Source organism: Lolium rigidum, chromosome 4, assembly GCF_022539505.1.
Source record: "Lolium rigidum isolate FL_2022 chromosome 4, APGP_CSIRO_Lrig_0.1, whole genome shotgun sequence".
In the NCBI taxonomy this organism is placed as follows: Eukaryota; Viridiplantae; Streptophyta; class Magnoliopsida; order Poales; family Poaceae; genus Lolium; species Lolium rigidum.
In genome coordinates this window covers 56,396,845-56,411,722 of record NC_061511.1, presented here as the reverse complement: position 1 = coordinate 56,411,722, position 14,878 = coordinate 56,396,845, and the positions used below count along the sequence as shown (strand labels likewise).

Genomic DNA, 14,878 nt, shown 5'->3' with positions numbered 1-14,878 from the left:
AACCACGCAGGGGCTTGTGGTGCCTCTTGCTTCTGCCGTCAGACTCTCCGCGTCCTTCCTGGCGATTTTGGCTCCGGCTGCGGTGGCTACCTCCGCCATCTTGGCGGCTGCGTCCTTCACGCCGAGGTTGCATGGGCTCAGGTGGTGCACGCTCTTTGTTCCGGCTTCTCCTGGGCTCAACGTTTTCGCGGATGTTAATTCCGCCAGGCCCATGGGGTCTGACGTTTCCGCCAGGACTACGCTGGCGATTGAGCGGAGGCGCGTACTGATTCCTTGGTGGTGATGGGTTCCGGTACTTGTCTTTGTCAGAGTACATCACATCCTTCTCCTTAGCTTTGTCCTTGGGGGTATCCGAGGATATGGGGATCGGATTTGGGTGTTGCTTGGTCTTTCTCCGATGCTCCGTTGATCCGGTGCGTGATTGATCGTCGTTGTGCTCCCTTGGCTTTCCGGCAGGACGCTTCTGCGCTGTGGACGCACATGCATCCGTGTTGGATTCCAACCTGCGCGAATTATCCGCCTTACTTTGTTGCTTCATGGCCGTGCCAATGATTGTTCTCAGATACTCAATATCGATCTGGTCATTGTCCTTAGCCAGGAGCTCCGCCGCTCTTTTCATGTTGTCCTTTAGAGTTGCCAGAGGCTTGTAGCGAGCTGCACTGTCAAAGTTGATGTTGCGAGGGGGGATATTATCTCTCCGCCTCATCTGCATCGCTTCCTCATGGGTTTCTTTAACTGTAGTTTTCCACTCCTCCGCAAGCTCTTTGGCTTTCTCGTATTGTTCCTCCGCCAATCTCCCGTTCTCTATGGCTTACTCGTACAGCTTGTCAGTTTCCATCTTGTCCTATAGGACTGAAGTTGTGACCTTGACCAAGTTCTGAGCTTCCGCCAGGAGTTCTTTACGTCGAGTTTCAAAAGCTTCTGGATCCACAGCCACCTCTGGGGTGATTGGAGTGGTCAGGATCTCTTTTTGCTGGATGTGTTCTCCGTGTTGGCCTGCTATGTCCATGAGCGTCTCGGCTGCCACCCCTTCGTGAAACTTCAGGCTCCGGCCCTGTGGTGGTTCCGCCGTCCGAGGGGCACGAACCCGTGATGGGGCCCCTGGCTGGGCTGGATCCGGGTTGTTTGAGGCGGAGTCTTCTCTTAGTTGTCATCCTCATCCTCATCTAGGCCAGCCAAGGTCGCAAAGACCTGCTTTGGCGGAGATGATTCGCCATTAGCTTTCTGTGCATCCTCCAGCTCCTTACAGTACCTCTCGTACTCTTCCAAGGCCATGGGCGAAACGTCTTCTGAGAACGGGCTGAGGTTGTCGAGTATTGAGTCATCATTGTTTCTGGCACCTTCAGGGTGCTCAGATCCAATATTATCTCCGGCACCCTCTATCTGCATTGGTCTAGCACCTTCCTGAGGAGGTGCACGAAGTGGCACCTCTGCTTCTCTAACACCTAGGAAACCCTGGTGGATTTGAGTTGGTCTTCCACCGCTAACTCCTGCTCAGGGGCGGATTGGGTGGGCGCTTAAAATTCCAGATCCAAGGCGAAATCTTCCGAAGGAAGTTCCTGCATCTCAGATCGGATCTTTGCGGCTGCATCCTGCTCAGCGGCGATCGTAGCTGCAGTACTTACCAGTGCGTTTCCGTCGGAATCGACGTTTTCGCCGATGAAGATGTGTATCCCGCCGATCGGGATGATGGAGATCTTGACGGGGTTTGTCCAAGCCGGAATCCAACACTCGTCCGGAGGAACAATCGGAAAGTTGCCGGAGGGAGGAAGAAGTAGGGGCCACAGGGCGGAGAGCCATTGGGACTATGGTACGCGGGTTACCCAGCTTCAGAACACGCTGCTCGGAGGTAGGGCCTACTGCTGCTTGTCTGGAATAATCTGGGTGCTTTCGTGTTGTTATAATGAGTTGTGGTTGTGCCTCTCACTAGTAGGAAAAGGCTCATTAGTGGCGCACCAAAAAGGCTATTCTGTGGCGCACGGACCCATGCGCCACAGAAATAACTTTCTGTGGCGCACCAGGCAAGGTGCGCCACGGATTTTTTTTTTTTTGAATTTCAAAAAAAAAATGGCGGCCAAATCTAGATCTAGATCTAGGCCTCCAGAATTTTGCCGGATTTTTTTTTAAAATTTGTTGGAGGTCGCTGGAGGTGGGTGGGTTGGTGGGGTGGGGTGGGGAGAGGTGGGTTGAGGTGGTTGGAGGTGGGTGGAGGAGGAGGAGGAGGCCGGCGGGAGGTGGGGTTTGCTTGATTGTTTGACCAAGTGAACTGACCACCAGACATCTCAATCTCTCTGAGTTCATATGTGTTAATGATTGCATTGAATAGGTCAGACCATTTGTTCCTTCTCATAACTTTATTTTTATCAGAGGGGAATCTCAGAATATTAAAATCACCACATATCAACATAGGTAATCTCTGATTGCAACAAATATCTCCTAGTTCCACTAGGAATTCTTCCTTGTCAATTCGATGGGTGCTGCTAATTAACAGGAGTTGGAGAAGACCAGCGAACAACGTACGAACGATCGTGGTAGGTGACGTACGTCCAGCAGCGTCATGCCCCCACATAATCCGTACCCTATAGAAAAAAAACTACCCTCTAACAACTCTATATATACTCAATCAGGGACAACTAATATAAAACATATGATAGTATATTCTTACTATATGATTCATGCGGAACCTGAAGGAGTTAACCCTGGAAGCAATAAAAATAAGGATTATTTATTACCTGTAGTTCCGTGTTTATTACTTAGTAAGTTTACCCTTTCTGCTATTCGAGGGAAAACACTGATGTGTTCCTTACATATGAGATTCACAGAAAAACTCACAAGCACATGTTGGGCGATAACAAGAAAAGAATAGTTCTAAATCTTGCCTCTAAATATGAATAGCTCATTTGTTGTTGGATGATCAAGCTTTTCTAACCATGAGTATAGTTATTGTAACAAGGATGTTGGCAACAATGAGGACGGATAATTTGACTAAACATTGACACTGAATAGACCCAAATCACTGATATGTTGTGAGACACATTCTTCATGGTTAATGGCAATATCTTTAAGTGCTATCTTATGTAAAAGCCCTTAGACCATGAACATATTATAGCAACGTCATATTGGAGGGAATTCTTTGATCTTATCAAGATTAAACCCATATGTGAAAACTTAAGATTCAGGTATACCCGAAGGTATCAGAGCTAATGATTCAAGAGTGGAATTTGTTCCTCCTAACGAATGAGAGATATGATTTAGGCCCTCTCGGTATTGTGATGTCAATGTAATATGCCTGCGCAAATATTATGTGATAGAATGTTAGTGATCATAGGACATCATCAACATCAAACGGGAAGAGAGTAATTGATACCGAAACGAGGTTAACAACTATTCTGATTAAGGAGTTGATTCATGGGAATAGTTAAAGTCTCACCTCGGGTTACAACGTACTGTGAAGCAAAGGGATTAACATATGCATCAACACGGAAGATTAATTTTGTTATTTCTTCGAGTATGCAATGGAGCCATCATGGACGTCCAGGTCCTAACGTTGGTTATTGATTCGTAGGTGTTTGGTATCGTGACTGTGTATTACCGAATCAGACAGGTGATGGCACCAATCTACTCCCTCCGTTCTGAAATAGTCTACATTCTAGTTCTAAAATTTGTTCTGAAATACTCTACATTCTAGCTTTTAGTGAACGACAACACTGAAAACGAAGTGGTTTTGCTCTTTTTATTGGATGTTGCTATTTCCAATGTAGTTTGGATTGGTTGTTCACATGTCTAAGTAGTACTAATAAATGCAATACTAGTTTGTCCCATTTTTTCTAGAATGTAGACTAAATCAGAACGGAGGGAGTACGTGAGTACCAATTCGTTGGGACTCCAAACACAAAGTGATGTACAAAGGGCTTCTTCTCGAAAAAAGTAACTCGAGGGTTTATATCGAACTCACACTGAAATTATACCCTCCTTTTTCTTTTCAAACAACCTACTAAATAAATTAGTGTTGCATTGTGTTCCCAACTGGACAAAGTGGTTGTCAAGCACAAGGTTTCGTATTATAATTGAAAACAAATATATATAGTGTAGTAAATAAAGTAAATATACACGAAGTAAAGTAAAGTAAAGTAATGCCATATGAAAGGTAAAGTAAATGATATGCAAAAGTAAAGTGATAAGATGATGATAGTGATGTAAACTTGATGAAAGAACTAACAACAGTACGATAAATGCTTTTGTATTTTCGGATTAATTAAGTGCTGAAATTGTAAAGGTATTGTAACACCCTAAATTTTGGCCCTCTTTAAAATTTTCTAAACACAACTTTTTTTACCCTATTTCAATTTTTAATTTGGATTTCATTATCTAACCTTGGAAAACTTGAGAATATTTGAATTGGGCCTCCTACACTTTTGAACCTATGATATGAGGTGATGCGTTTCATATTTTTCCAACCACAAAATAATTAAAACTGTTTTTTATATTTATTTTTAAATAAAACCTTTATTCCCCAGTTTACCAAGGAACCCTATTTTATTTTGCGCACAAAATTCCTAAAAAATAGAGAGTGATCCCTCTATGTTTTCAACGCGTTTTATAAAAAAATATCTCATATTTCCTTTAGACCAAAACACTTCTATTTTTTATTTCTATTCTGATGTGGCCAAGACCGTGATAGCTGCAAGTGAGTTTAGTGCGTTTGGTGATTCAGAACATACAATTCATGAGGTTTTAATTGATGGCGCCATTGCTATCCAAATGCCACCGCGGGAAGAAATCAAGCCAAACTTCAGAACTCCACCACAATCGATCATGATAGGTTCCATACCAGTCCAAGTCTGATTTACAAATATATGGTTCAGTTTGTCAGTGTCCAGATCAGGTCATCAAATAAAAACATCAGCTTTGTTTTTCTGTCTTTTCCACGGAGAAGATTAGGTGCATGGAGTTTTGAAGCCAGGAAGAAACGTTCTTGTTTCCTTCCACCTGAGAGCTGAATAGAGTCATATGTTTCTAGTAATTGATATGAGTCTGTTTTGAGTACAGGTTGATCTGTAGCCTACGCGCTGCCGAATATTTAATTACGTAATCAGTTAGGATACGTGAGAGAGTCCTGGTTTGAATCGTTTTGGTAGGCCTATATATCAGGCTGGCTTCGGCCGTGTACGGGGGGTTGCATATTTTTGAGATTGAGAAATATACAGAGAAAAAGCCTCATGTCGGGAGGCACCAAAATATCCATGATTTCTGAGGATCCTTGAGGAATTTGTTGATGCTGTGTGTGGGGATTGATCTCATCGATCTCGGCGTGATTTTTGTTCTTCGGTCTTCTTGCAATTTTCTTGATCCGAAGATCCGATCTGCTACGTCTACGTATACTGCTGCTGTTACAACTATTGTTCGTGGAGGTTGTTACTATTTCTTTGAGTGCCGTGAAAGATCAGGCCGTCAACAAGCACGAATCCAGCGTCTCGCTAGTTCGTGCCTCATCAATTTCTGTGTTTTTCTTAATTATTGTAAAATGTTTTACATAATGATTTTTCCTAGATGGGCCCGTACCCATTTTGGGGGCCCCATATGAACATCTTCAACATACCAAACATCCAAACCTTTAAGTTTTCAAAAACCCAACAAAATCTTCCAAAACCATTTTTCCTTATTTTGAATTTCCAAATTTTCACTAGTACCAAGTTTTGAATTTGGGAAATGGTAGTTAGAAAAGATGTTGCTTTTTTGTGTGGGGCATCTATTGCCAAAAAAAACCCCACCACATAATATTTCCAATTGCATCTTCAAAAGCCTCCATGTTTGTTTCTGCTGATTTGAATTTTCAAAATCCTTGCATTATGAAGTTTCAAAATCTTGGTTTAGAGAAAACTTGCATTTTTCATTTGGAACACAATAGTGAAAATCCCATCTATTTTGCTTTCCAAAATCTTGATCAAAATCTTCCAGAAAAGTCTATGTTGTTTTGAATTTTGAAATTTCTTGGTTTACTGACTTTCGAATTTGCAAAAGTTTTAGTTTACAAAAATGTTGGAAATAAAATTTGGTGCCCGGGAAACTTTGAATCACCTCAAGCCAATTTGGTGACGACATCCAGGTGGCGCCGCCCCTGGATGGTCGCATGCATTCCCCAGCCAAGCCCATTTTACGCAGAAAATTCCCTGCACCTTCCTGCTACATCATCTATTCCTATCCACTCCCTCTAGCGTCTTGTAAGGATATATTGCCCCTATGTGTGGTTTTGGTAATTAATGACAATCCCTATGAACTAATGTTTTCATTGAGTTTATATGAAGAAATATTTCATAGGTACTACTTGTAGTCCATGTGTTGGATTCAAGTATGGATGCCATGAAGATAAAGATATACCTTGAGTATTGGCATCAAGATCATCGATTTGAAGACATATATGTGATACTACGTCGGAGAGCAAGTAGCGAAGAAGATACCTGTCCACGCAATGAATGGTCTTCGAAACCAACGGAGAAATCCTCTCCTAGAGTTGGAGAACGGTTGAGGAGGTCGAGCTTGATGATGTGGCTGTCCGGTTGCTGCAGGTAACACCTCTCCACTGGCAACAATCATGTCCTTTCCGCCACGAAGCAATGCGATTATCCGGGTCGCTCGTGATGGCAGCCTTGAAGGAGAGCAGCGCGTTCCTCTCGGCTGGGATGCAGCTTCCGCTCAATATTTTGTTCATGTTGTCGATGGAGGAGGAGGCTGTGGCTAGGGTAACTAGGAAGAGAAAGCTCGCTGCAGCCATGGCAGGCATGGAGGGGACTCTGACCAAGAACATGGTGAGTAGAATTCTAGAGAATGATGTACTGTCAAAGGGGGAAAACTGTGTGCCGTATCTTGTAGGGGGCTAGGAATGGGTCACAAAGTAGGAATTAGAGCTGCTACCATCGGTCATTCACTCTCCTGCAGACCGACAAGAAATTTCGATACTTGGACTAATTGATGAGATGTCGTTATCATCTTCGGTATGAGCTCTGGTTTGATTTGCAGGAATCTGAAACGTAGGAATTTAAAAAACACGGAAATGTGATAGAATGTGTGAGGTATGTTGTCGTCCACAATTTCGGAAGGGTCACACACAGTAGTTGTCAAAGTAGAAAAATTGTGTTCCTGTGGGCGCTATCATCTACCACAACTTGGGACGGGCCACACACTAGCAATTAGAGCCGCGACTGTCTGTCAGTCACTCTCTTGTTGACTGGGAAGAAATGGCATGAACATATTTGGCAGACACTAGCAATTATAGCCAACTCGGCACAGGCTCATATTCTTTAAGGAAGAAAAGTGCACGTGCAGCAAATAAGTGGATGTGTTCGAACACGAGAAATGGTTAAGAGGATGCTATTCTAAATCGTACAGCTGAAGGGCAATATGAACACGAGAAAAGGGAAGGGAAAACTTGCCTTGAAGAGCGATGGAGGTGGAGGCAGTGCCTGGATCGCCAAATATGAAAGAGACATTGCCTGTAAGAGCGAAGCTAGGCGGAGGCAGTGAGGGCAGACTGCTGGTGGCGCTAGCGATGTCGTGACGGCCTCACCTGCCCGTTCCTCCCCGGCAGTTCCCACTGTAGATCGCCTTGCGCAGCAGTGCTGACCCCGACAACAGCATTGAACCATGGCGAAGCAGGCTGACGATGGGACGAGGTGAGCTTAAACCGGAAGCAGACGCTCGTCCTGCCACCTAGCCTCCGCCAAGTTATTATCCGCCATCGTTGATTTCTTATCCGGCCACACCTCCATCAGTCCCTAATTAAGCCGCCGCACATTCTTATGTCCTGTAATGGCCTGAAACCTCAACACTCCCATAAATTATCAATCACTCAACTGGTGGCGCTAGCGATGTCGTTGGCTCTTCGCTTGGCGACCTTCGGCAAGGCTTGCGTCCTGCCCTGCTTCCTCGTGGGGTTTCCATGGTGCTGCTTGTTGGGGTTCGATCGGTGGTGGTCAATGCACAGTGGTGGTCGGCCACTGGTGGCGCTGCCCGCGGCGGGGAGTTCTGTTGTCGGCATGCGTGTTCGATGGCTCGCTCTAGGGTGAGCTCCGGCCCGACACTGTTGCTGTCCGGTGTCTTCTCCGAATCTTCGTAGGCTTCGTAAGGGTCGTGATCACCGTTCGAGGTTCCGGTTGTAGCCATGTTGGCAATTCGTGTGGGTGTGTGGGTGTGTGTTGTAAGCTGGGCTCAGCTCTTTGTACCTTGTCGCCGTTGTGGCGTTATTAATTTAACATTGGGCCTTTGGCCTTTGATCTAAAAAAAACCACAAACAGTGGCATCTATCGGGAATAAATCCTAATACATCGATGCCAAACCCTAAGAGGAATTCGAGAGTAAATAGAAGAGTTCGACTACAGAACAAGAAAGAGAGCAGTTGAGGTGATTAGGTTACAGCTATAAAGTTTAAATAGTGACCCGCTGGTGATGTTCAGCCGTCTATGGGTGAATCAACGTTGATAGCTTCATCCCAGTTGGCGTGAAGTGTACTGGATGAATCTGAGACGTTGGTTTGCCGGTTAAGGGTAGCAAAGCTTCTGTTCTTGAACAGTTAACTGAATCTGAGCTACAGAGCGAGCTGGTTCATGACAACCTTTCCCCTGAGAGTAGACTTGCCCTCAAGGCTGGAATGCAGGGAAAATCCTTTGAATGAAGCTAGCGTCCTCCCAGGTGGCTTGATCAGTGGACATATTTAATATTTTCCCATTTTACAAGTCATTGAACAATAGGAATCGAAATGTCACCTTGTACTCGAGGAATGAGTTTTTTTTCCATTGTAGCTTCTGGGGCAATAAGAAATGGAGCCTTCCGTTTTTCTTTCTATTCTTTTTCAGAGTGAAGAATAGGCTAGGGTTGCAAGATACACAAGGCACCTCACACTGTTGATGCAGCAGTACGAAGACATACACACAGTCAGTCCATGTCGAGCTACACCAAGTGCTCGCATGCCATGCCTCTTTACTATGCTGCTTATCAAGATGCAGCACAACAGATGACCGAAAACACCATCGGATCATGTGCTTATACAATTGCATCAAGCCCCAGTTTAGCAGCTTCATTAAGGTACAAAACATACTCAATACCATGCACGCACCCTCCGACGGTCTTCGTATCCGGAGGGGTCTACAAGTTTATTTGTCTAACCTCATGCTATGGCAGTAGAATCCATAACTACACGTCGGGAAGACGCAACCTTGAGGAGGGCGATCGAGTGGCACACCTCCGCCATGGTAGGCCGCTCCACCGGCGAGTACTGAGTGCACGCGATCCCAAGGTCGATCAGCTCGACGACAATGTGACCTGCTTGTACCGCCGACAACATCGCATCCATGGCCGCCAGCCATGACTGTGCGATGATGGCCGCAACATCATGCGGGTGGTGTCGCCTGACCCATTCATGCAGCGTGAGTCCCTCTTGGAAGAGCGCATCCGTCGGGCGCTTCCCGGTGATCATCTCCAGTAGCATCACGCCGAAGCTGTACACGTCACCTTCTGTTGAAGGGTGGCCTCCTAGTCCGTACTCTAAGACCATGCAATATGAAGAACACCATGAAAAACACGTCACATGCGACATGCATTTACTCATATGCTATATATGTTAATTCGAGTGTCTTGTTACCTGGTGCGATGTAGCCCACGGAACCTTGCAACAACCCGGCAATGGAGTTGCATGGATCAGCAAAGCCGGTGATGTCGTCATCGCCCATGTCCTTGACCAAGCGCGCGATGCCAAAGTCAGCCACGACGGCCGTCATGTCGTCGTCGAGGAGCACGTTTCCGGGCTTGAGGTCGCAGTGTATGATGCGGACGGGTGCATAGTGGTGCAGGTAGGTGAGCCCCTCGGCTATGTTGCTGGCGATGGCGACCAGCCATGTGAGGTCCATGCCATGGTCAAGGCCACCGTCAGATGGGTAGAGGCGGCTCTCGAGGCTACCATTGGTCATCCATGGAAGCACGAGCGCGTGGAAGTCCGGCTGGCTGCATGTGGTGATCACGCGTACCAGGTTCCGGTGCCGTGTCCATCGCAACACATCACACTCGCGCTTGAAGCTCCAGGAGACCTCGCCTCTGGTAATCGGGTCGAGCACCTTGACGGCGACACGTGTGCCGTCGCGGAGCGTGCCGCCGTATACGCGCCCGAACCGCCCCGCACCGATCAGCCTCGACTGCTCGAACCCGCCCGTTGCCTCGGAGAGCTCCCGCTGCGAGATCCTCGGGTGGTCTCCCCTGTTGCTCGGCTCGCCGCCGCCGACGTATGCCAGCAGCGCCGAGCGCCGCCCGTCGCGTCCCATGGAGCGGCACATGGCGAGAACAATGATCGCCGTCGTGAAGCTCGCAATAGTGAAGACAACGGGCAACACCACTCGTCGGTTGTGGAGCGCGCTGTGCTTCCTCCTGCTGCACTTAGCCAAGCCGGGCATCATCGACGCCCTCTCCGTGCACAGGTCGGCATTGCCGAGGAACGCGTCCGCCGGGAACCCCGCAAATTTCCCGCCGCTGGGCACCTCGCCCCAGAAGTCGTTGTAGGAAAAGTTAACACGCCGCAACGACAACATCTTCTCCATGGACAGAGGCAGGGTCCCCGTGAGGCCTCGTTCGGTTGTGGGGGTTTAAATACACTAGTGGATCAAACCCGGAGAGAGATTGGGTGATCCCCAACCAGCACCCGAATCCCCACTAACCTCTCTCTCCCCGTACCTCTGCTTTTAATTACCGATCGGTTGACCCCAATGGCTCCATCCCACAAGCAGCAGCAGTCAGCGCACCCAAACAGCAGTAGTCAGCACACGGAATAACCAGTAGCAGGCATCGCATGGGATAAGTAGCAGCTAACAGGCTACAGCAGCATGCTCACAAAGCATCAACCAGAATAAAAACATCAACTTTGAATTAACATAATACTCCCAACGTCCAGGAAAACATGTCGGAGGCTTAGTACACTTTTTTGCAATAAATAAATAAATAAAAACCTCAAAACGTCCAAATGCTTCAAATTGGTGTTCCAATCCGAATCTCAAACACGAATCTTCTATCCTGGACGCCCGTCGTTGTCATCGATTGATCAGCAAGCAGGACAGGGGCGAAGCCAGAAAACACAGAGCTTGATCTGGGATCACCTGGCCCCATCGTGATCGACCTCGTCCCTGCTATATACTCCGCGCGGTCTCGCCGCTGGCCTGGTCGTGACACCGCGCCCAAGCTCGCCGTCATCGTCGACCTCCTCCATGCATCGTGGCGCCACTGGTCCTCCGTAGTATGTATTAAAACCCACACGGATAAATAGATAACTCTGAGTACTTCAAACATAGGTAGGGATACAGAGATAACTCTGACTACTTCCAAACATAGGTAGGGATACAGCAGGACCAGCAACCAATACTTAAAATGAGAAGTATCAAGACTCACGTTCAGCTCGTGATCAAGTGACTTGAAGTTGCATGAATACTCAGCCCAGCATCGAATAGGTAAGGGCAATGTGGTGTTCCTGCAAATACCAAATATGTGCTGTGTTAGAAGGAAAGAGGTCAAGTACACCATGGAAAAACATGATTATGACAGGTAAGCTTCCAGGTTCTTACCATACTTGGTGTATCTCACTGAGGCACATTCCGCAGAAAAAATATGAGAATTATACATGTGAAGTGACAAGTTAGTATTGAAAATTTGGTACTACTAATGCTATTCAAGAGACATCTAACTGAACACAAACGCATTGGGCATACACCTAGCTAGACACAAATATCACAGGCACTAACAGGGATACAACTCGTTAGAAAAAGAAAAGCAAAGCATATCAAGAAAATGGACAGACAGGTGAAATTGTAGTAAACTATGCACCAATGATAGCAAGCTGGACATCTTTTATTCACAAGATTGTGATTAAACACATGCCCATCTTCTAGAGCTTCTTCATGTAGAACTCTAGTGCTCCATCATATACCTACAATTTGCAGCAGAAAATGTAAGCACAAGGCTTAGAAAAATGGTATACATGTTGGGCAGGAGACTACAAAGTGTGAGCATAAATAATGGAAGTGACATCTTAAATCAGAGTAGCATATCTCTATTTTCAGCAGAAGGTAAAAAACGGAAAAGCCTTGTTGGTACAGATAGTCAAGACAAATCAGCAGAAGGTATTACACATCAAACAAGCTGTAGCCAATCTCTCTATTTTCTACTGATTTCTTTAGAAAAACAACCAATTTGATCAGGTATCAGCAACCAAATCTAAAAATGAGAAGTATCAAGACTCACCTTCAGCTAGTGATCAAGTGACTTGAAATTGCAGGGAATAGTCAGCCCAGAATCGAATAGGTAAGGGCAATGTGGTGCTCTTGCAGATACCAAATTCTTACCATGCATTAGCACAAGCTGCGGGCAACTAATGCAGAAATAATTAGCAACCTCCAGCAGCTGCCCCTGATCCTAAATGCTGGGCACGATAGCCGTCCAGGAACGAGCAAGAACCATAGCAGGTCGATGGTTGTCAGACCGATCCATGTCGATCAGGTCACAAAGGGGAAGGGGAGGACAAGAACGAGAGGATCTTACCAGGTGACAGCCGGCGTCGGAGTCGGGGAAGGCGGAGATGCAGGAGATCTGGAGCTTCCTCGGATGTCTTCGGTCGGCCTCCTCTCCTCCAGCCGGCCACCGTCGGCGTCAGCGTCGAGGAAGGGCGGCATCATCTTAGAGGAGCTCCTCTCCTCCAGCCGGCCACGACCGAGTCTCCGCCGACGTCCCGTCCGTTCGAATCGCCGCCGGCGCCGCCGCTGTCGCGAGAGGGAGAAAGATGGGTCGCACGCGTCGCTCGCCTTCTCGGGATGCAATCCACGGGTCCAGAGCAGTGTTTCTAAAACCCGGTTGAACCGAGGGATTTCGGGCAAAACCCGGCGGGTTAAAAAACCGACGTGATTTAACCGAACGGATTTTCGGCACGGACCGGTATTTAACCCCCGGGGGCCCAACACCGGTGTATCCACGCGGATTCTGGCCCAATACCGGGCGGGTTGGGGCTAACCGAACGAGGCCTGAGGCCATTGTAGGACACGTCCAGGTATTGTAGCTCAACGCAATGGCCGAGCTGCGGAGGGATCGTGCCAGAGAGCCTGTTTGAGGATAGGTTGATCACTTCCAGCTTAACCATCTTGCCGATGGTCACCGGGATCGCTCCACACAAAAGGTTGCTAGAGAGGTTGAGGTAGAGCAACCCGCTTAGCCTTGATAAGCCAGCTGGGATCTCGCCTCCCAGCATGTTGTGGGAAAGGTCAAGAGTTTGCATGGTCATGCACTGCACGATGGTCTGAGGAATGGCGCCGGTGAGCCAGTTGTGCGAAAAATCGACGAGGCCGAGCCTCGGGATCGTGCCTAGGGATGGCGGAATCTCCCCGGAGAGCAGGTTGTTTGAGAGGTTCAGCAACTCGAGCTTCCGCATGCCGGCGATGCCCCGTGGGATGGAGCCATTGAGGAGGTTACCGGAGAGGTTGAGGTCGGTGAGGTTGGCAAGGTAGGAGAGGTTCGCCGGGATCGGACCAAAGATTTTGTTGAACTGAAGGTGGAGGTGCATGAGGCTGGGGGAGAGGCGACCAATGACAGGTGGGATCGTGCCGACAAGGTCGTTTCCGGCGACACTGAGCTCCACGAGGCCGGTGCAATTGGCAAGCGAGGCAAAGAACGGTTCAAGGCTGGTGGTGTTCCGCTGGCTCGTGAAGAAGTTGAACGACAGGTGCAGGAATTCTAGGCTCTCCATGCCACTGAACATGTCGTCGGACGGCAGCTCTCCGGTAAGGAAGTTGTCCTGCAGCAGCAGCCACCGGAGCTTCGTCGAGTTTGACAAAGAGCGGGGGATGCTGCCGTTGAGCTTGTTGGACCACACCACGAGCATCTCCAGATTGGAGAGCGGGCAATCCACTCGGATGGGGATCTCGCCGTCTAGAGAGTTGTATGATACATCAAAGTAGTACAAGGCAGAGTGGTTGCAGAAGATGGCCGCCGGGATGTGTCCGGAGAGGTTGTTCTCGCCGAGATTGAGGCATTCTAGGCTACGGATACGCGCCAGCTCCCCCGGAATCGAGCCCTCCAACTGGTTTTCACTGAGGCTCAATATCTCTAGTTGGGTGAGCTTCCCGAGCTGCGGTGGCACTGTGCCGACAAACAAGTTCTCGGAGAGATCGAGGCAGCTAAGTCTCGATAGGTTGCCGAGCTCTGGCGGGACGCTGCCGGCGAAGTGGTTGCGAGAGAGGTCGAGTTTCCTAAGGTGCCAGAGGTTGCCAAGTGTGGGAGAGACCTTGCCAGAGAGGTTCAGATTACTTAGTGTTAAGTTGACAACACGGTGTGTCACCACGTCGCAAGCGACCCCGGTCCAGTTGCACACGTCTGGCGAGCCCCAGCCAGCGAGCGCTCCCATGGGGTCGCCGGTCACTCCGGCCTTGAAGCCTAAAAGCACGGAGCGGTCATCCTCTTCCGACACTCCACCGACTCTAGCTACGCTGCAAAGGAGGAGGAAGACGAGAAATTTGAAGATGTGAACCATGATTGACCTGGGTCGCCAGGCCGCCATGAGAGAGAGAGAGAGTGGGATGCTCTTGAGATCAGAATCACACCCGAGCTAAACGACGATTGGTGATTCTAATATAGCAGGGTTTGCTGCAGAGAACGTGGGGTCTTAAAGGAGAGTGGAGGAAGAAACATTGATCGCCCTGCCTAACTAATTAAGGTTTAGATATGATCTGCATGCATGTCTGTGGGTCCTGGTGGTTTGGAAACGCCAATGCAACTTGAACAAAAAGAAGCCACTGAAGTAGAGTTACCATCACATCAACCTTTGCTTATTGCTGCTATGGCTGCAACGACCCCAAAAGTACCT

General features: G+C 48.0%; 1 protein-coding gene and 1 long non-coding RNA gene across 2 annotated transcripts; both read right to left on the bottom strand.

The window, feature by feature from the left end:
* Positions 1–9,160: 9,160 nt before the first annotated feature.
* Positions 9,161–14,545, bottom strand: LOC124647097 (putative leucine-rich repeat receptor-like serine/threonine-protein kinase At2g24130). Its single transcript, XM_047187082.1, has 3 exons — positions 13,015–14,545; positions 9,635–10,606; positions 9,161–9,537 (listed from the first exon to the last, which is right to left on the bottom strand). Exons 1-3 carry the CDS (start codon positions 14,543–14,545, stop codon positions 9,161–9,163), a joined length of 2,880 nt encoding a protein of 959 aa, XP_047043038.1.
* Positions 10,884–11,454, bottom strand: LOC124646610. The gene is made up of 2 exons (XR_006986392.1): positions 11,422–11,454; positions 10,884–11,256 (listed from the first exon to the last, which is right to left on the bottom strand). It is a non-coding gene; the product is annotated as an uncharacterized LOC124646610 (long non-coding RNA).
* Positions 14,546–14,878: the final 333 nt, after the last annotated feature.

What these genes read in the sequence shown, in the direction of transcription:
- LOC124647097 (XM_047187082.1), bottom strand. Translation starts at nt 14,545, where the DNA reads ATGGTTCACATCTTCAAATTTCTCGTCTTCCTCCTCCTTTGCAGCGTA. An exon ending in GGTTAGCCCCAACCCGCCCG is followed by an intron (nt 10,607 to 13,014) that starts GTATTGGGCCAG and finishes CAACCGAACGAG; the next exon opens with GCCTCACGGGGACCCTGCCT. An exon ending in CGTGGGCTACATCGCACCAG is followed by an intron (nt 9,538 to 9,634) that starts GTAACAAGACAC and finishes GCATGGTCTTAG; the next exon opens with AGTACGGACTAGGAGGCCAC.